This window comes from Hemitrygon akajei, chromosome 7 (assembly GCF_048418815.1).
Source record: "Hemitrygon akajei chromosome 7, sHemAka1.3, whole genome shotgun sequence".
In the NCBI taxonomy this organism is placed as follows: Eukaryota; Metazoa; Chordata; class Chondrichthyes; order Myliobatiformes; family Dasyatidae; genus Hemitrygon; species Hemitrygon akajei.
In genome coordinates, this window is record NC_133130.1 from 49,569,642 (window position 1) to 49,591,254 (window position 21,613).

Sequence of the window (21,613 nt, forward strand, 5' to 3'; positions counted from 1 at the left end):
CAGCGGTGGATCGATCATGCTTTGGGCTTGTGTTGCAGACAGTGGCACGGGGAACATCTCACTGGTAGAGGGAAGAATGAATTCAATTAAACACCAGCAAATTCTGGAAGCAAACATCACACCATCTGTAAAAAAGCTGAAGATGAAAAGAGGATGGCTTCTACAACAGGATAATGATCCTAAACACAGCTCAAAATCCACAATGGACTACTTCAAGAGGCACAAGCTGAAGGTTTTGCCATGGCCCTCACAGTCCCCTGACCTAAACATCATCAAAAATCTGTGGATAGACCTCAAAAGAGCAGTGCATGCAAGATGGCCCAAGAATCTCACAGAACTAGAAGCCTTTTGCGAGGAAAAATGGGCGAAAATTCCCCCAAACAAGAATTGAATGAATCTTAGCTGGCTACAGAAAGCCTTTACAAGCTGTGATAACTTGCCAAAGAGGGTGTTACTGAGCACTGACCATGCAGGGCGCCCAAATTTTTGCTTCAGGCCCTTTCTTTTGTTATTTTGAAATGTAAAAGATGGAAATAAAAAAGTAATCTTGCTTAAAGTATTAAAGAAATGTGTCATCTTTAGCTTTATGCCTTTTGAAAATCAGGTCATCTTTTACTCACTTAGCTATTCACAGTAACAGAAATTTTGACCAGCAGTCCCAAACTTTTGCATGCCACTGTATGGATATTGATTATTGTAAATTGTACATGTTTTAATTCCTTATTGGCAACATCAATTACCATTTACAATAGAGGTGTTAAAGTCAATCAAAACTTCAAGCTGACAGCTGATGATATTTTGAAGTTAGTAAAGTCAATAAACCTTAGTTGTTGGGTATGTTTCACATCCTTCTGTTATTCTTATTTTGTCAATCTCCAGCACCCCGCCCCCATTGTGTAAAGGGACACTATGTTTTAGGAAAACCTTTCTTGAAAAGTCTCCCAACAGAGGACTCACTCTTTTGACTTGAGTAAGCACTACTGCCACAGTCACTCCAGCCCGTCTCATCTTTAGTAAGCACGGGCAGCCTCACTTCAAAGATGTTGCTTGATTACAATTCCCCAGGCTATCACTGCTTTATTGCAACTTCCATAACCGTTTCCATCCACCTTATATATGCCTCCCATAATTCCTTTAAAGGTCACCGTCATCACCAACATTCCAAGGAATAAAGACCTTGCCTGACCAGCTTCTTCCAATAACTCAGGTCCTGACAACATCCTTGTAAGTCTTTTTTGCACTTTTTTCAATATAATCTCATCCTTTATATAACAGGATGACTATAACTGCGCACAGTATCCAAGTGCAGTTTCACCAACAATTTATACAACTGCAGCATAATGTCTCAACTCCCATGTTCAATGCCCTGCTGATGCTGTCATTGTACTGAAGGCCTTTTTCCACTACCTTCTCTACCCATGACACCACTTTCAATGAATTATTCACCTGTACTTGTAAGTCCCTCTGTTCCATTACACTCCCTAGTGCCCTACCATTCATAGTATAAGTCCTATGTTGGTTTGACTTCCAAAAAATTCATTAGCTCACATTTAACTGTATGGAAATCTATTTACCACTCCTCTGCTCAATTCCCTGTCTGATCAAGATCCCCTTGTAATCTATGATAGACTTCTTCACTATCAACAACACCTCCTAATTTTGTGTCATCTATCAACATAATGACAAAGCCTTGTGCATTCACATCCAAATCGTTTATGTAAGTAATGAATAACAAGGTTCCTAACACCAACCCTTGTGGCACATCACTAGTCACCAACTTCCATTCCACGAAATAACCTTCGACCACCAACCTCTGCTTCGTACCTCCAATCCATCTGACTAGCTCTTCCTTGGGACTGAGTCTTACAGACCAACTTACCATGCAGGACTTTGATGAAGGCTTTGCTGAGTTCCAAATAGACAACATCCACTGCCCTGTCCTCAGCTTCCCTCTTCAAAGAACTCTAAAAGGTCTGTCAAGCATGACTGCCCACAGACAAAGTCATGCTGCCTCATCCTAATCATACTCTGTATATCCAAATGCTGGTCCCTCATAATTCCCTTCAGTAACTTACCTCACTTTTGATGTCAGGTGGAGTGACCTGTAGTTTCTTGAGATGTTCTTTCTATCCTTTTTAAACAACAGAACAACATTAGCCACTTTCCAGTCTTCGGGATCTTCACTTAACAACAAAGCAAATGTAGACTCATAGAGCACTACAGCTCAGAAACAGGCCATTCAACCCACCAAGTCTGTGCCAAACTGTTATTCTGCCTAGGCCCATCAACCTGCACCTGGATCATAACCTTCCATACCTCTCCCACCCATGTACTTATTCAAACTTCTCTTAAATGTTGCAGTGGAACCTGCATCCATCTCTTCTGCTGGCAGCTCATTCCACATTCACAGCACTCTGATTGAACATGGTACCCCTCAGGTTCCCTTTAAATATTTCAACTTTCACCCCTAACCTATGACCTCAGTGGAAAAAGTATTCTTGCACTTACCCTATCTATACCTCTCATAACTTTGTATATCTATCATATCTGCCCACATTCTCCTACGCTTCAGGGAATAAAGTCCTAACTTTTTCCCTATAACTTGGGTCCTCAAATCCTGGCAACATTTTTGTAAGTTTTGTTTCTGTACTCTTTTCAATATTATTGACATCTTTCCTGTAGGTAGGTGATCAGAACTGCACAGAATATTCCAAATTTAGTTTCATTAATGACTTGTACAACTTCAGTATGACAACCCTAACTCCTGTACTCTGGTTCATAAAAGCCAATGTGCCAAAAGCTCTCTTTACAACCCTTTTTCCCTGTGACACCACTTTTAGGGAATTATGGATCTGTAGTCCCAGATCTCCTTATTCCACCACACTACTCAGTGCTCTACAATTCACTGTGTAAGTCCTACCCTGGTTTGTCCTGCCAAAGTGTAACACCTCACACTTGTCTTCATTAAATTCCATTCACCATCTTCAGCCCATTTTCCCGGCTTATTCAGATCCTGCTACAAGTTTTGATAGTCTTCCTTAGTGTCCACTATGCTTCCAATCTTGGTGTCACCTTCAAATTTGCTGATCCAGTTTAGCACATTATCATCTACGTCATTAATATAAATGGCAAACAACAACTGACCCATCACTGATCCCTGCGGCACACCATTAGTCACAGGCCTCCAATCAGAGAGGCAAACATCCACAGCCACTCTCTGGTTTCTCCCACAAAGCCAATGTTGAATAACATTCAACACACACAAAATGCTGGAGGACCTCCAGCAGGCCAAGCAGCACCTATGGAAAAGAGTACAGTTGACGTTTCAGGATGAGACCCTTCAGCAGGACCAGAGTAAAAAAGATGAGTAGATTTAAAAGATGGGGGAGGGGAGGAAGAGACACAAGGTGAAAGGCGAATTTGGGAGGGGAAGGGGTGAAGTAAAGAGTTGGGAAGTTGATTGATGAAAGAGATACAGGGCTGAAGAAGGGGGAATCTATTAGGAGAGGACAGAAGGCCATGGAAGAAAGAAAAGTGGGGAGGAGCACCAGGGGAAAGCAATGGACAGGCAAGGAGATAAGGTGAGGGAGGGTAAAGGGGATGGGGAATGGTGAAGTTGGGGGGAGAGGTTATCAGATGTTCAAGAACGTTCATGCCATCAGTTTGGAGGCTACCCAGATGGAATATATTCCTCCAACCTGAGTGTGGCCTCATCATGACAGTAGAGGAGGTCGTGAATTGATACAATGGAATGGGAATAGGAAGTGGAATTAAAATGGTTGGCCACTGGGAAACTTCTTCTGCCACTTCTTCTGGCAGAATCCCATTTCTTTCTTTTTTCCTGAATGCACTCAATCAGGCCCTGGGGATTTGTCCAACTTAATGTTCTGCAACACTGCAGATTCCTCCTCCATGATAATATGCAGTACTGTGAAAAAGTCTTAGGCACCCTAGATTTTTTATGATTTCAGGTGGAATGGCCTCCACAGAGCCCAGATCTCAACATCATTAAGGCTGTCAGAGATTACCTGGAGAGACAGAAGCAAGTGAGACAGCCGAAGTCTGCAGAAGAATTGTGGCAAGTTCTCCAAGATGCTTGGAATGACCTACCAGCCTATTTTCTTACAAAACTGCACAGCAGTGTACCTAAGAGAATTGATGAAAAAAGGCAAAGGCTTGTCACATCAAATATCGATTTAATTTAATATTTTACTATTTACTGTTCTTTATATTTTTTTGATATTTAGAAACTTTACATTTCATTATTTTTGAAAGCATCTTTGCTTTACAGATTTTTTTTTTACATGTGTCTGCCTAAGCCTTTTGTGCTGTACAGTAAATGTTCTCCAAAACATGTCTACTCGTTTCTCTTGCCTTTTTGAGCAACCATGATTTTCTTCTCAGTAAACACTAAGGAGAAATATCCATTAAAAATCCCACCATCTACTGTGGCTCAAGACATAGGCAGCCAGTATTTCTGACTCAGTGGCAATAAGACTAACAAAACATGACTGCTGCCTGTGAAGACATCCTAATGTGCTTCAGTGTTCAAAGAACCAAATAATTGCTTTTACTTTTGGTTATTGTTATGATGATGGTCTCAAGTTAGCTTCTAGTTACTAGCAACACATGCAAAATGCTGGTGGAATGCAGCAGGCCAGGCAGCATCTATAGGTAGAAGTGCAGTCAACCTTTCAGGCCAGGACTCTTCGTCAGGACTAACTGAAAGAAGGGATTCCACCAGCATTTTGTGTGTGTTGCTTGAATTTCCAGCATCTGCAGATTTCCTCGTGTTCTAGTTACTAGCTTGCTTGCCATACAAAGTAGTTTTTCATGATTGAACTTATCACAGCCACCAAAATTTTACTCTTCTAGTGAAAAAACATGTCCCAGTTTCTCCGATTCTTCATTGCAACTGAAACTTGTCTCCTTTTCTTTTCCTAATAACTTATTTTACACTTTTTCTCTGGCCTTGACATCCTTCCTCAAGAATGTTAGTTAAAATGGGATTCAATCAATAATCCATCCTATGTGGTACCTAATCATAATGCATTTTGAAAATCTATAAACACAGCTTTCATTGCATTTACTTTATCACTACACTCTTAATCTTCAGAGGGCTCTATTAAATTTGTCAGATACAGTTTTCATTTCACAAATTGAATCTGCCTAGCCTTGATTAGCATGTTCCTCTTGGTGATTCCTGAGATGCAGGATTTTCGTATAAGGAGAGGTTGAATAGACTGACTGCATATTATCTAAAGTTTAGAAGAATGAAAAATGATATTAAGTATATACAATTATTGTTTAACTTAGGGTAGATGCAGGAAAAATTTTCACCAACAGGGATGGCTAGAGCCAGGGGTCATGGTTTTAATATATTGGTCAGCCATTCAGAAATGAGATGAGCAGAAATTCCTCCATCCAGAAGGTAATAGATTTTTGATTTGGAATTCTGTGTCCAAGAGAAATCTGGAGTTCATTATCAAGATAAGCAACAATCGATGTTTGGAAATTCAGTAAATTGAGGGATAATGTATCAGTGGAGAAAAATAGTACTCATGATCTTATTGAATGGTGAAGGGGGCCTGAGGGGTCAAGAGTCAGAGGTCAAAGTAAATTTATTATCAAAGTACATTAGTCACCATATACAACCCTGAGATTCCTTCTCTTGGATTTGGAAAAGCACAGACATTAGAAGTCAGCATGGCTTTCTGCAAAGCAGGTCATGTCTTACAAACGATTGAGTTTTTTTTTTAAAAAGGTGATTTATTTAGAGAAGATGATTAATCGGGACAGGGCAGTGATGTTGAAAACATGGTCAATAGTGAAGTTTTAAACAAGGTCCATCGTGATAGGCTGACCCAGAAGGTTAATACGCATGAAATCTTTGTGGAGACCTTGTAGATTCGATTCAAAATGGGATTGACCACTAAAGACAGCGGACAGCAAAGAGATGATATTCTGAATGGAGCTCTATGACCAGTAGTGTTCTGCCCTACATTGCCTCGTTTAGCCTTCCTGAAAACCTGTCCTCTTTTACTTTCTTTATATTCCTCAAAGGCCCTGAATGATTTCAGCTTTCTAACTTTGCATATCCTTCTTCAATAAATACTTGAACGTATGATTTGAAATCACTGTTACACTTCTAACTTTCATTGCACTTTATAATGGGTGCCATCGCTATTGACCCTTTCCCAACATTTTGCTTTTAGTACTATGACCTTGCTATATGCCTATCATGTATCATGCTACGGTGACTCTTGTACCTTTTCATTTTTGTTTCCAATTTTCTCTTCTGGAATGGAGGAAGATATTGGGTTCACCACAGTACCAGTCTGCTCCTAGGTGCCATGTAACCTGCAAGATTTGCCTTCATTTCCTGGGGCATGCAACACACGTTGTGTTACCTTGAAAGGAGCTCACTGGCAGTGGAATAGCTCTGCTACTCTAGTTGAAACATTACAAGGAAACTTTGTGTAGATGAAGACTTCATTCCCTGGAACACAGGCCATTGAAAGATGATCTGAAAGTGATATATAAGATCATGAGGAGCGTTTTCAGGGTGAAAGCACAGTTTTTTTTCCCCTCTGGGAAGCAAGTGCCATAAGCAAGAGGATGCAGGTTCAAGATCAGAAGCAAGAGTGTTAAAAGGGACATTGGGGCAGCTTCTACCTGAAAGTGGTGGTGCGTATTTGGAATGAGCTGCCAGAAATAATGGTTGAACCAGGCACTTTAGCAACATTTAATAGCCATCTAGATAAATCCATGAATAAGAGGGGTTTGGAGAGTTGTGGGCAGATTGCACTGGCTCAGTTAGCATGGATGAATTGGGCTGTAAGGCCTGTTTCCATGCTGTATGACTCCATGGGTTTTCTCCCTTATCCAGAGATTCTTAAGGAATTGATACTTAACTACATTTACTTTTCATATTACTTATAGAGGTTTAATATAGAAGATAAATAGAAAATAAAGAATGATTAATATTTATCTACATTAATCCTCTATTTTCTCTTTTACCCAGTTTTCTTTCAGTCTTTAATCTTGGTGTCATTAGCATATCTGATCTCTTTTTGCTTCCCCTTTGGTTTTAAAATTCAAGTTAATTTCCTTTTATGATGATGTTCAATGTATCATTTCTTTCTTTCAGTTCTTTTTCATTTTTTCTGCCCTGCCAGGGAACATCCCAAAGTTGGTAGGTTCAATAGCTCTGTAAGTTGTCCCTTGTGTGGAGATGAGTAGGAGAAACTGGGACTAATGGATGGAAATGTGGGAGAATAGAATCCAGGGAAGTTTAGTGGGGAATGAGATTGCTCTGTGAGCTGGCAGGGACTCGATGGGCTGAAATCACCTCCGTCATCTGTTGTGTGGAAAAATGTAAATTTTACATTCTCAGCTACAGCTGTCTCTGCTGATTCACTCTCATCTATTATGCAAGGATTAATACTGAGGCTATGTCTTCCTTCCTGTGAGAAAAATAAAATAATATAAGCTAGTTAATATGATTATTTTGTATTCTGAAATTTCTCAATTCCAAGGACTTCAATCAAATCAGATAGCATAAAGAAATCCACCAAGCATTTTCCTGATGGTAGTGATTGCAGATCAATGGTCAGATTCTCTGTATTTACTGACTGCCACCTAAATACCTAGCTGCTATGTGTCTATTGCTGTTCAAAATTAAGAATGGAAAATTCTGAATAATTGTTATCCAAACACAATGTGTTCACTTTCTGCTAACAGCAGGTTTGTGCCAGTTGTTTTTATTTTACTGTGTTTAGCTTAGATTTTTGGTAATTTGGTATTTGAATTTTTACTCCACATATTTTATCACGCTCATACTCACAAGATCACACGTGGCTAAACAGTCCTTATTTTGGAGTACAGGAGTGCAGGACGGTCATGAAGTTGAACCTTGTGCTATTCAGCTGCATCATGACTGAAAAGTACAATGTAATTTCTACTTAGTGTAGATTATCTGTAGTTGTTTTAACTTGAGGCCCTCCATAGGTCAGGATCAACCACAGATGTTGCATCCCAGCTGTCTACTCGATACACAAGCGAGGGCAGTACAATATGGAAAGCAAGCTGGTATCTGTATAACTTTAGGTATTACAAGTTTTACAAAATTTGTAGCAGATAAAGCTGTTTTCTTTAATTTATTTCAGTAGAAATTTAAGACACCACCCTTGCAGGGGCAGAAAAAAGCTTTGGCAGCTGCTAGTGGACACAGTTGAGGTTCAGTTGTACAGAGAGAACTTTAATGAACCGAGAACATATCAAAAGTTCTTGTTTACTCAAATATGAAAAAGGCTCTGTTTCAAAATTGCTTGTTCCAGTTCATTCTCAGATGACAGTAACATTTAGATAAAGGATTTGAAAACAGAGCATATATCCAATTGGGAATGCATGCTAAAAGAGTTTCATCAGTGTACATGCAGAGATCTTAAAACAAGTGCAGTTCAATTGCAAATCTCCAGGAAATCTATGTCATGCAAAACAGACCATAAAATGTAAGGGACATTATGGGGGAATAAAACAAGTATGCTTTGTATTTACATTATGGAATAACATGCTTACCTCATTTAACTGGAATTGTTCTGACAACTATCTCAGGAGAAGCGCTTACCCTATTTATTTTAGAGTCATGTTAATGACTATACTCATGTAAAAAATGTTACATAAAACCAAAGAAGGGTTTTAAATGCTGTTATCCCACAGCATAAATTCAGGGCTTATGTTCTGTTCAAACAATTTACATGTTACAACAATAATTGTAAAAGTTATTATTTGTAAAACCAACTGCCTTGGGGCTTAAAGTATCATTTCATTGTCTTATATTTTCATCAGATATGTTATTGGTAAAGAGAGACAATATGATTAATAATCGGTGTTAAGATTTTGTGCAGTGCTCTGTCCTGCTCTGCATATCTTTCGCTATTTCTCATGTCTAAAAAGTAGCTAAAGCAAATTTCTGGTGTTCAGTTCATGCTAAAGTCATGATTAAATTTCAACTCAAAGGGAATGTAAATTCTGGATTGTGGATGATTAATCTGAGGATGAAATAGGTTCTCAGGGAGGGATGGAAATGATATGGCCAGTAATTGTCAAAGTTATTGTGGCCATAAGCTTAGTAATCCTTTTGAGGCTGGAGCTGGAAGTACTTGCAAGATTCTTTTGTGTAAGGAAGGGCACTAAGGATCACTCCTAGAGAGCTGTACAAGTTTATTTTTCTCATACTGAGTGCAGCAAGTCAAGTGAGCACCAGGCTATGGATTCCAAAGTTCCATGATGAAGAATTTACTAACTGCTCATACCCGAATTGGTATTTAATTATATGCAGTGCATCATGCAGGCTAGTAAGCAATATCCTGGTCATGGTGATAGTGCAGTAGTGCTACGTTTCACCTTCATTTACACCAGCGAAACAAACCAAAGGTGAGCATTGGGCAATAAAATCAACCAACAACATGATTCTTCACTCTTGCGTGTAACCCACGCACATGGACAATATGCATATAAAGGATTACAGATTGTTCAAAATGTGATAAAGAAAACTATTATGATATTCAAACAATGATTCTACTACATGCACTACTCTGAAGGAGCATGGAAGTACTTGGTAAAAAAGGGTATAATGATTCAACCTTGCAGTCCTGAGAAGTCAGCAGTTGGCTTAGCTGTACATGTGAGCCAATGCAGAGTAGCAGAAGGAAGTTAAGAGGTGATAAGCTCATCAGCCTTTGCTAACTAGGCTGCTCATGGACAAGTTGATCCAGTCACAAGACCAATACGCAAATTCCATATTATCCATTCCATAACTCTTTCCATAGTCTAATAATCTTTTGGAAGGTGGATTCCTAAAATGCCAAGGCATGTAGGTCAGTATTAGTAATATGACAAAGGACTTTGAGAGGTGAATTGGCGCTAACAACAAACTTGTCTTCTGATTACCATTACTATTCATAAACAAAAGAGAATCAGCAAATGCTGGAAATCCAGAGCGCACACACAAAATGCTGGAGGAACTCAGCAGGTCAGGAAGCATTTATGGAGTTGAAAAAATAGTTGACCCTTCATCAAGACTTCATTTAATTCCAATCCTCATCCCCATTCTCATTCCAATATGTCAGTCCATAACCTGTACTGGCACAGTGAAGTCCACTCTCAGGTTGGAGGAACAACACCTCATATTTCCTCTGGATAACCTCCAACCTGATGGCATGAACATCTCCAGCTTCCAGTAATTTTCCCCCTCCCCCTTCTTCCTCTCTCCTCACTTGCCTATCACCTCCTCCAGTGCTCCTTCTCCTCTTTCTCGCATGGTCCAATCCCCTCTCCTATCAGATTCCTTCTTCTCCAACCCTTTACCTTTTCCACCTATTACCTCCCAGCTTCTTACTTCTCTCCTCGCCACCTATCAGCTTTTAGCTTGTGCTTCTTCCCCCTTCCTTTCCAGTCCTGATGAAAGCTCTCTGCATTACTGACCATTATTATTCACTAGCTTTTTAATTCCATATTTATCTAATTATTTGAATCTAAATTTCACATTCATCTCATAAGATTTGACAGCATGAAATCCAAATTCAGGTCTCTAATTTGAGTGTCGAGGACTCTTTCACAAATCTAATAATTGGCCCATGGTAGTGAGCTGAGCAGAGTGAAGTTCCCCTGCAGCATGCAGATGATGGATGATTTTTGTTTTAATAGAAGCTGAAACAGTAGATCTGTATCTTACCTACAAATATCATAATAGTGTGTACTATTTCCATCCTGGAAAGGACATCTTGTAAATTCTGCACAAAACTCTATGCAGGGTTGATTGCTGGACTCGAGTGTACACATTTCTGGCAGGCCTGCCAAAGCAAAACACACTTTATTGTACTTTTCTATGGCTTTCTTCTAAGGAAACAGCCCTCTGCAATAAAAGCACGAGATATAAAATTAATTTTGTTTGGTGATCCTCTGTTTCTTTCCAAAGGCTATCCAGTTTAGATACCAAAGCTTCAACATCCAGCTTCAAGTGTCTCAAATATTTTCATCTGAAAACTTTTAAAACTAAATTTTGGTAACTGTTTTCTTAACTATTTTACTAAGTTGAAAACTAACTTTACCTTTGAGACTACCTGCCTTTAAAGATAGCTGTTGGACACTGACATGATCTTATTGATGTGGAGTTATAGATGTGCCAAAATGCATTTTATTGCTGTGCTCTTTCATTAATTCAAGCGTTTGCAATGACTTACAGATCATATATTGACTGTGAATATATATATATATGTATAATATAGCCACAGTGTTATATTACAAAAGCTCCTTAAATTAGGAAAGTTATTTTAGAGACATGTTACTGAAATTTAATTTCCTAGACAATAATTTCATTTGTTTGATGATGTGAACTCTAAGTTTGTTGGGCAGTATTTTGTGATCTGTTGGACTATAATTTCATTTGGCTTTTTTCACTGTGACACTGGACTGGCTGTCACAGATCTTTACTTTTCTTGCAACTTTGGTGCTGTTTTGACACTTCAAGGCCTGTTTTGCTATTGTGCAGCTGATGCGCTGTCCGTTTGTATATATTACATATTGACAATGAGTGTTCATGCCAAACCCCAGCAACCATAGTCACATCTGTTTGTCTGCCAAGCATAAACTGGCATCTGGGGCTACATATGAACAGCATTTTACCAGAGGATACCTTTTGCTAGGCTTGATATGCTGACATCTTTTTATTAGAAACTCCATACAATAGGAAAACAAGTTACCTTGACTTACATTAAACATTATTTTATTTGGCACGGCATCATTTAGTCACTGTAAGCAGTGTATCATAAGTCAAGGTTTTAGGCAATCTGGCCTTAAGATTATTTTAGTATTTTATTTCACTGCAATCTTGTCTCCCTACTCCCCTGACCTGCCAGAAAGCTATTTATAAATGATGCCCTAAACCAGGCGACAAATAGTCAGAAAATTTTTTTTAAACTGCTGCCATCCATAATTTTTTGCTGGTACATTTTAATCTACAGAAATATTCTGCTGAGATAACCTGACCAGTTAAAGGTATAGTGTGTTCCTCTCTTTGCGATTAAAAGTGGAAATGATAGCATTGTGGGTCAATTTATTGTCCTAGACTCTCAAACTAGAGACCTGAGTTTGAATCTTATGCTATGCAATCTTATGAAATGAATGGGAATCTAGATTCAAATAATTGACTAAACATGGAATTAAAAAGTTGGTGAACGGTAATGATGATCAGAAAACAAGTTTGTTATTAAAGACAATTCAGTTCTCAAAGGCCCTTCAGAGAAAGAAATTTACCATCTTACCAACATTGGCCTAAATGTTGTTCCAGACCCATCAATGAGGTTAAATCTTTTCCCTATCCTCCCTTCTAGGTTCAGGAGTAATTAGAGATGGACCATAAATGTCAGAGTTTCAAGTGACTTCTATAATCTGTAAATATATTTAAAGATACATTGAAATGTTATGAGAACCCTCTCAGTTTAATTCCTGTAGCAAGAGCCTGAATATATGTATTACCCTCAACAATAACAAAAGGAGGATTTTATTCTCATTGCTGACTGACAGAACAAATAGGCTCTGATTGATAATTCTTAAATCAATTATAAAATGCCACAGTATTGGCCTTCATCAGCTGTGGGATTGAGTTTAAGAGCCGAGAGGTAATGTTGCAGCTATATAGGACCCTGGTCAGACCCCACTTGGTGTACTGTGCTCATTTCTGGTCGCCTCACTACAGGAAGGATGTGGAAACTATAGAAAGGGTGCAGAGGAGATTTACAAGGATGTTGCCTAGATTGGGGAGCATGCCTTATGAGAATAGGTTGAACGAACTTGGCCGTTTCTCCTTGAAGCGGCGGAGGGTGATAGGTGGCCTGATAGAGGTGTATAAGATGATGAGAGACATTGATCGTGTGGACAGTCAGAGGCTTTTTCCCAGGGCTGAAGTGGCTATCACGAGATGGCACAGTTTTAAGGTGCTTGGAAGTAGGTACAGAGGAGTTGTCAGGGCAAGTTTTTTTACGCAGAGAGTGGTGAGTGTGTGGAATGGGCTGCCCATGACGGTGGTGGAGGCAGATACGATAGGGTCTTTTAAGAGACTCCTGGATAAATACATGGAGCTTAGAAAAATAAAGGGCTATGGGTAACCCTGGGTAATTTCTAAAGTAAGTACGTGTTCCGCATAGCATTGTGGGCCAAAGGGCCTGTTCTAGAGAACAGATAGCACCACTCACATTCTATTTAGCCTTGTTCCAGAACTGTTTTCCTTATTTTTTTTTCAACCTATTACCCAATTCTCTCTCCCTTGTTTCCATCTTGCTTATTTATATGCAAGGACTATTAAGTGTGATTTTGACATTGTGGACGTGGCTGAGGTATATTGAAAGAGTCTTTCAAGAGGATCAGCAGGGAGGATGTCAGTACACCATGTGGATATCAGGAATTTCAAACTACCTTCAGATCCAGTCATGCATTCAGCAAATTGCAGGCGTCAGCTGAGGAATTTCAGCTGCAGCTCATCTACCCATTCTGGAATAAAAATCATCTGGCTATTGAGGATCAAGAGATAAGACCTGCTGTGGACAGGGCAGACAAGTACAAGTTGGAAGTAGATTGTGGAGCCTACTAGAACACTTAAAGATCTGGAAGCCACCAGTAGTTTCTAATGGTCTCAAAATCCCTCCCTTAAAGTTTTGCCTGAGAAGGCCTTTTGAGGCAAATCTTTCTTTCAATTCATTGCCCCTAGGAGATCTGCATGAAACACATTTGTGCCAGAGAAGATCACTCATCAAGTTGCTTTCAATGAATCTGAGCATTGTGACACCAACAAGTACGTGCATACTATGTATAGAGCTTCTGAAATGCTCAGAAATTAGCATCCTTACATCAGCTTGATCCATATTTAATTCCTGTGTGTGGCAGCAGCCAACATGAACTTGTCATTGTGTAATTGCACTCTCCCTACAGTAGAGATGCTGAAAACAAGGAGTAATTACAATATGACAAGTTTCTGTTTCAAATGTGGACACATAAATCTCTGGAAAATGTAAACATTAAGGGAGCAGCCAAGCACAAAGCAAGGGAGACAACTTTTCAAACCTACCTAAAAGTGGAATTTTTACATCTGTGCATTTCTAAAAGGTGGGGCGCTATTGTAAATTAGAATTGAATGAAAGTACTATTACCATGGTGAAGAATGACCTGACAGGAGGGGAAAAAGGGAGTGGGGTAGTTGAACATGTGAGACTGTCACTAATAAAGTGGAAGATAAAGAGCTGAGATGGATTAAAGCAGGAAAAGAAATGAAGTAGGATTACAACAAAAACCCTTTAACGTAGGCTTATTCAGGTTAGTTCAGAGATTGGAATGAAGCATGGGGGAGGCCATTTTGAACTTTGAGGACAATGGTACAGTGATGTCCCAGCAAAAGGTGAGCTGATGATGAACGAAAGATCAATGAGGAATTGAATAAGATGTCCTGAAAGCTGCAGTAAACAGTCAGAATCATACCTTAAGTGTATAAAATTTAAATGAGGGACATTTTCCATCAGTGCTGGACGTTTCATAGTAATGGTTCTGTGATGTAGGTTCTAATTGCTAAACAGCCTTGCTGCTCCTACCCCTAAAATTAGATAGAAATGTCTTTCTTTGTGTTTTTGTAGCAGGATTTAGGTTGAGATTGAAGGGCTCACATGATCACCTGGGCAAAATGACGTGTCCAAGATATCTCAACATTATTAATAAGAATAAAATAGAAAAATTCCCATCCTTGCTTCTGATGCCAATTACAGCTACGTAACAGACCTCATTTAAATGCACATTGGCTCCTGGCATCTATCACAGCACTATGGAAAATGATAGGCATTTAAGAAGCTACAGGAAAAATGTGATTTTCAAACCCTGTTTTTAAGTTTTCAGCAAAGAGGTCAGCAGGAGAGGGGTCTTCTGTCCATCAGATGGTAAGATCTCCTAACCAGCTGCCATTCATCTTAAAGGTTTAACTGTAAAGCAGGCAGATAATGAATGGCAAAGACAGGTAACTACAAGCCAGTTAGCTTAACATCTGTAGTGAGGAAAATACTTGAAGCTGTCATTAAGGAAGAAGTAGCAAACCATTTAGAGAGGAGTGGTTTCATTAGGCTGAAGCAGCATGGATTCAGAAAGGGCAGGTCCTGTTTGACAAACTTACTGGAGTTGTTGAGGACATAATGAGTGCACTGGATAGAGGAGAACAAGTGGATGTTGTATACTTGGATTTCCAGAAGGCGTTCAATAGGGTGCCGCACAAGAGACTTATAAATAAAATACGGTAGCATGGAGTCGGAGGAAGTGTATCAGCATGGATAGTGGATTGGTTAACCAATAGAAGGCAGAGAGTTGGTATAAATGGGTGTTTCTCCGGTTGGCAGTCTGTGGTGAGTGGGGTGCCGCAGGGGTCGGTGCTGGGCCCGCAGCTGTTTACCATTTACATTGATAATTTGGAAGAGGGGACTGAGTGTAGCATAGCAAAATTTGCTGATGATACTAAACTGAGTGGAAAAGCAAATTGTACAGAGGATGAGAAGCATCTGCAGAGAGATATAGATAGGTTAAGTGAATGGGCCAATGTCTGGCAGATGGAATGCAACGTTGGTAAATGTGAGATAATCCACTTTGGAAGGAATAATAGAGGAGCAGATTATTATGTAAATGGTGAAAGATTGCAGCATGCTGTTGTGTAGAGGGACTTGGGAGTGCTTGTTCATGAATCGCGAAAAGTTGGCTTGCAGGTACAACAGGTTTTTAAGAAGGCAAACGGAATGTTGGCCTTCATTGCTAGAGGGATTGAATTCAAGAGCAGCAAGGTCATGCTGCAACTATACAGGGTACTGGTGAGGCCACACCTGGAGCACTGTGTGCAGTTCTGGTCTCCGTACTTGAGGAAGGATATACTGGCTTTGGAGGTAGTTTAGAGGAGGTTCACCAGGTTGATTCTAGGGGTGAAGGGGTTAACCTATGAGGAGAGATTGAGTCGCCTGGGACTATGCTCTCTGGAATTCAGAAGAATGAGAGGGGATCTCATAGATGTTACGTACCCCATAACTGGGTGTCTGACCAGCAGAGAAAGAAGAATCCATTGGAGTCTGGTGGTACCAAACTAAAGGTGTTTATTAGTAAACTACACAATACAATATCAAAAATGCAAATATACATATAAAACAAGTTAGCAGTAATAAACCTAAAAGTGTAGGAATAATAATAATCAATAATAAACAAGCTCTATCGATGTCTAGGGGTAAATGAATTGTCATAGGAAAGTATAGAGTTCAGTTCATAAATGCTGAAGTAGTTATGGTTGTATTGAAATCGTTAGAGAGAGAGAGAGAGAGAGAGAGAGGTAACAGCAACTGCTGCGGCAGGCAAACCTTTTGTGGCTTTCTTAATCCGTCATATCGTCGTGGCCTTTCAGTTATGACCCCTCTGGTCTTCAGCTAGACCGTTCTTCTGTGGTGGACTCGTCACTCTGGCATGAGTGGACACACACACAAGTCCCCACCGGCCCTGCTGTAACACTATGAGCTTTACTGACCGATCTCCTGGTTCGGTCTCTGAAACTCCCACCTTTCCTGTGAGTTCCCAACACTCAGTGTCCACTGGTGTGTCTGAAGGGTGTCTCTCCAGACCTGTCTTTTTATCCCCACTCACGGAGTCTCAGCTATCCATCAACTCTGAATGACCGTGTCCATCAAATCAGGCCACTCCTGCTATCTCCTGAGGAATGTTAACGAGCAAAGTAAAGTCCTTATAGTGGAAGGTAAACAATCCAGGAAGAGTCATAATTACAGTAAATCAACAGTCTCTCTCCCCTCTCTTATCTGTAGCAAATGTTCTTGCCTGGGCTTTATCTCTCTTTCTCATGAACAGCATAGCAATAGTTTGTAGTTCTCAGGAGGGGGGTTGGGAATGGTTAACTCTGCACCCCATTGACCATCAGGTCTGTTCATCACTCATAACACCCCCATCCTTCTGGAAATTTTCACCAGAGTGAAAATTAACTAATAAAGCATATTACTAAATTACAGAGTTTAACAAAATACAGAAGTGGTCTTAACTACAAGAATAATACAGATACACTTTTAAATTAACATCTAGATAAACAATCAGCAATTATCACTCCCCTTTATGTTGTATTTTAATATCGAATTCCTGTAACAACAGACTCCAACTTAATAACCTCCTATTTTTATTTTTCATGTTAGCCAAAAATACCAAGGGATTGTGTTCTTAGCTTAGGTGTATATTACAAAGTGTGAATCAATACATGTGTGATTATACTGTGGTACATTACAGAAGTTTGTGCAAATACTAATCTCTATTTTACTTTCAAACTTAACATTCAATCTTCCATGATGTTGTCTTTCTTATTCACATGCTTTGTTCAAAAACAATCAAATTCCCGCAAAACCAGATCCTGTTATTCAAAGTGGCATTTGGTCAACCCTTGCCTTTTTTCCACTTAACTCTCACATGGTTAGCATGCTCACCAGCTTGGAATAGGCCTTCACAGACTCCTTTCACAGGAGCTATCTTATCACCAATGTTTTCCAAACTAAGGCCATTTGCTGAACTTCCAAACCACTCATTAATTTTAAGCAGGTCATTAATTTCATCTTCAGGATCTTTAATTCTGTTAGTTTCTCGTTTAACATCTGCAGGTGATCCCTCTTGGTCAAAACAACACTTTAAGTTCTGCCTCTCCAACTCACATCCTTGAACAACATCAAGTTGTTTATCCTTAAATTCCAAAACAAACTGTAATTGACTCACAGGCACCTTGTTAAGCCATTGTTTAGTTAACGGTCCCTTCACTTTAATTAACAGTTCTGAAACCAAACCCGACTTTAAATTTTCTTTATTCAAAAGTCTAGGAACAATACTTTTCCCTTTCCCTTCAATAATATTCACATCACCAGCTTTCATCTCATTACTAACTTTTAACACAAGTGACTGAGAATTCTCACTTTCTCCCGGTGCCACGGTTAACCCTTTCTTCACTGAACCAAGTCTATCTGACCCAACACGAGTGAATCAGCAGATGCTGGAAATAAATAAAAAACACAAAATGCTGGCAGAACTCAGCAGGCCAGACAGCATATATGGGAGGAGGTAATAAGACGTTTCGGGCCGAGCACTCCTGATGAAGGGTTTCGGCCCGAAACGTCATTATTACCTCCTGCCGTAGATGCTGTCTGGCCTGCTGAGTTCTGCCAGCATTTTGTGTTTTTTATCTATCTGACCCAAAAGGATTGCTTTTCTTTTCAACTAAATCAGATACCTCAGACTTTTCCTGAGCTTCAACACTAGGTTCAGTATCCTGTGACTCCATAGGTACCTTCACATCCTGAACACAGGCAAACAGGACATCTGCCTCTCCTAGGCTTTCAATACCAGTCCCTTTGTCAAATTCGAAGTTCCCCTGATCCTCCCAGTTACTCTCTGGGCAACTCCCCTTCGGAGTAAACTCAACCTTGCGGGTTAAGACAACCTTGTCTGCTAACCCAGCAGACTCCCTCAAGGTAGCGGCATCCTTTTCATCTAGTACTACCCTTATATCATCGGGAACACACTTAACTTCTTCAACTGAAAACAGCTTTTTTAAGCTATATAAATCGCCAGTGTCCAACCCTGGACCTTCTAACTGCCTATTTCTTATGTAACCTACATAGCCCTTTAACTGAGGGCTTCAACATCACAAAATCAGTAAGTAAGGAGAAATCCAACTTATGTTTCTTAGTGTACGGCAATGAGACCATTATATTAAACATGCAGTGAGCGCTTCCAGGCTCTGGGTTCAACTTTCTCCTGTCTTGACCTCAGCCCCCTCCTTCAAGAGAATCGCAAGATCGCTATTAATTCGGGTCTTGGACCCAGGAAATGAGAGACAATGCCACGGAGTTGACCACTGTTCTTAGAGGCACCTGTGTGAATTGCAACTCTATAGTACGTGCCAGCTATCAGGGACATGGACACCCTTGGGCAATGTGGTGTGGGGATGGCCTCACCCTACCTTGATTGACATTTACAAATCTGCCAGCCATGATAAAAAGGAGACTGCTGGAGGCGGTACTCCAGCGACGCACTAGACGGACACCATCGCTCATTCCTCTCGTAATAACGGGAAGCTGCTCAGAAGCCACGTGTGATTCGGATCCCCTAGCTAGGGAATCGAGTGGCTAATAACCCCGAAAAGGAGTTCGGACTGACAACGAGGAACTCCCGTTCTCGATCTCACGCTTTGAGTCCAGAAGGCTGGCAAGTTTATTTTCTCTCTCCAACCCCTGAACACGCAGCGGTCCCTCAAGCGGCAAAAAGCCTCCATGAACTGGCTAGACTTTTATATTTCAATTGGACAAATCGTTTAACCCCTAGACAACGATAGAGCTCATTTTTGATTGATTATTACTACACCTACGCTTTAGATTGAGTTTTGACGATGTATATGATCTGAATGTTTTGTATTAACCATACGTTTGTGCCCCTTTATAAATAAAACGTTTGAAAATAGTAGCACCAGGCTTCAGGGACCTATCTATCTTTGCTGGTAAGTCACCCGGTTACTGGGGAACGTAACACTCCTTAAGTAGAGACTCATATTTCTCGTGTCTTAGCCTTGTGGTCCACTGTCCTGCTGGCTAATAAAGTATGGAAGAGTATCTAGAACTGGAACTTTGCACAGAGCAGTTTCAGTGCTGGGGAACAGTTCCCTAAAAGTCATTGACTGTCTTCTCTCAGAGTGACAGCATGCCTGCTCACCCAGCAGCCTCTGAATTAGTAATGCCAGTGCTGTCATACAGCTTGCTTGCATGCTACCTTGGCCAGACATCCTCCTCCTCTACTAGGCACTATGCTCCTACCAAAATCCCTCCATGGAAGTTCAGCAGCCTTTCATGTCTCATTGTTTAGCAATGTAGCCACATGGGGACAACATTTAGACTAGTAAAGACCCACACAAGACAAGCATTAGTGCCTACACAAAAGTTATTTTGTTAGATTTGAACTATGTGCAATTTAACAAAATCTGTGGTGGAGCTACTACCCAGTGAACTAAAAGATGTTACTCTATTGCGAATCTACATAATCATTAATATAAATATGTTGTATAATTTAGGGGCATTAATATGGTAGGCCTGAGGACTGAATCATTTGGTGCTGAGCTCAAGTCTGGATTTGATCGAGAGAGGTTCTCCTTAATGGTTTACTGCATTATGCACTCCAGTAGCTCATATTGCTGTTTAACAGTGGTCATCTGCTTCTCCTGATCCTCATCAACCTTTTCAACTTTTGCTCAATTTCCTCTCACAAATCTCCAAGACATTAATGGCCTGCAATCTGTGAGTGTTCAGTAAATTGACTGGCACTGATTTGAAGCAGCTGAGATACAGATATTCAAGAGCTGTGGTGGCTTACAGTCCCTGCATCATGCAGTTCTGGTGCTAGTTTCAAGTTTTCATTTCACGGTTACACAGCTGTCTCTCTGTGGTTATGGAGCCAGTTAACATGCTCTAGCTCTGTAGAGTCTAGGTATGATGGTAGGTTACTTGCTGTAACAGTTCTTGTGCTCTTGTTCCTCGTTTTGCAGCCCTTGAAGATCATTAATGTCCTCTTCATGGGGTAACATAAACAGTAATTCCAAGAGCATGCGTGCCCGTTTAGTACTTGTGAATAAGATGAATCAGTAACACAGTGTAATCCTCACAAGGCTCACCCTTTCAAAATTTCTAATAGCCAACCTTGTCCAAAACAAATGTTGCCCAAATGTATTCCAGCAGCCTAAAGCGACATCTTACTAGAGAAAAGGACCATGTTAAATACATCTTCAAAATATTGCTTCAACTTGCCTTCATCATCATTTGCTTAGCAAGTTAACTTAGAGAAGAGCCATAATTACAACACTTAAATGATGCCTGTGTTTAATGTGTTACATCATTGTGATTGAATAATATTTTCTAGATGCATTACATTTTGCTTTTCTCCTTTCATAACCCTGCCAGAGTTAGATAGGTTAGTCTTGTTTCAGATTTTATCTTAAATTTTAGAAAGGAGAACAAAGGCAAATACTTGTATAGTAGAATGTATTTAAACAAATTACCAACTAATGAGAGGACAGGGAAAGGAGTGTCAGGGTAGTAGATATGATGGAAGAAAACTTAAGAGTTAAAAAACATACTTTTTGAGCAAGTTTTGCAAATATGCTTTTATTTGAGAATTTTATCTGTTGTTTTGGATTTATGGAGGACAACATGGTCTTAAATCTGCTTTAAAAAATACCAAAGCTTTCACAAGCTTCTTGGAACACTGTGGAGAGCATTATTGAGTCAGAATATGAATAACTAAATAAATTCCTATTGATTTCTTTTATTTTATTATCGTTCTACAGAAGTATTACTCTTCTGTATCTATTATGGTATTTATTATATATTTAATTATAATGGAGGTTGCTCAAGAGCAAAGGTTATATGAGAAGGTACAGATCACTCACTCTGATGTCTGAGCAGCTTCTCCAACCATCTGTGCATTTCTTGTTGACCATGGTTTCTGTGACTCTGACCAC

The 21,613-nt window shown here is 39.9% G+C and overlaps 1 protein-coding gene across 7 annotated transcripts in view; it reads left to right on the plus strand.

Moving 5' to 3' along the window:
• The window catches only part of gpatch2 (G patch domain containing 2), a 282,543-nt gene that overhangs the window by 205,613 nt on the left and 55,317 nt on the right, over positions 1-21,613 (plus strand). The window contains exons 10-11 of one of the 7 annotated variants that reach the window (XM_073050810.1): positions 1,141-1,224; positions 3,972-4,337. The exons of 4 other annotated variants lie outside the window; for them this stretch is intronic. In XM_073050810.1, coding sequence (XP_072906911.1) covers positions 1,141-1,224; positions 3,972-4,050 — 163 coding nt within the window. In that variant the 3' untranslated portion in view covers positions 4,051-4,337. 2 more of the 7 variants (XM_073050813.1, XM_073050814.1) reach the window with 2 other exon arrangements.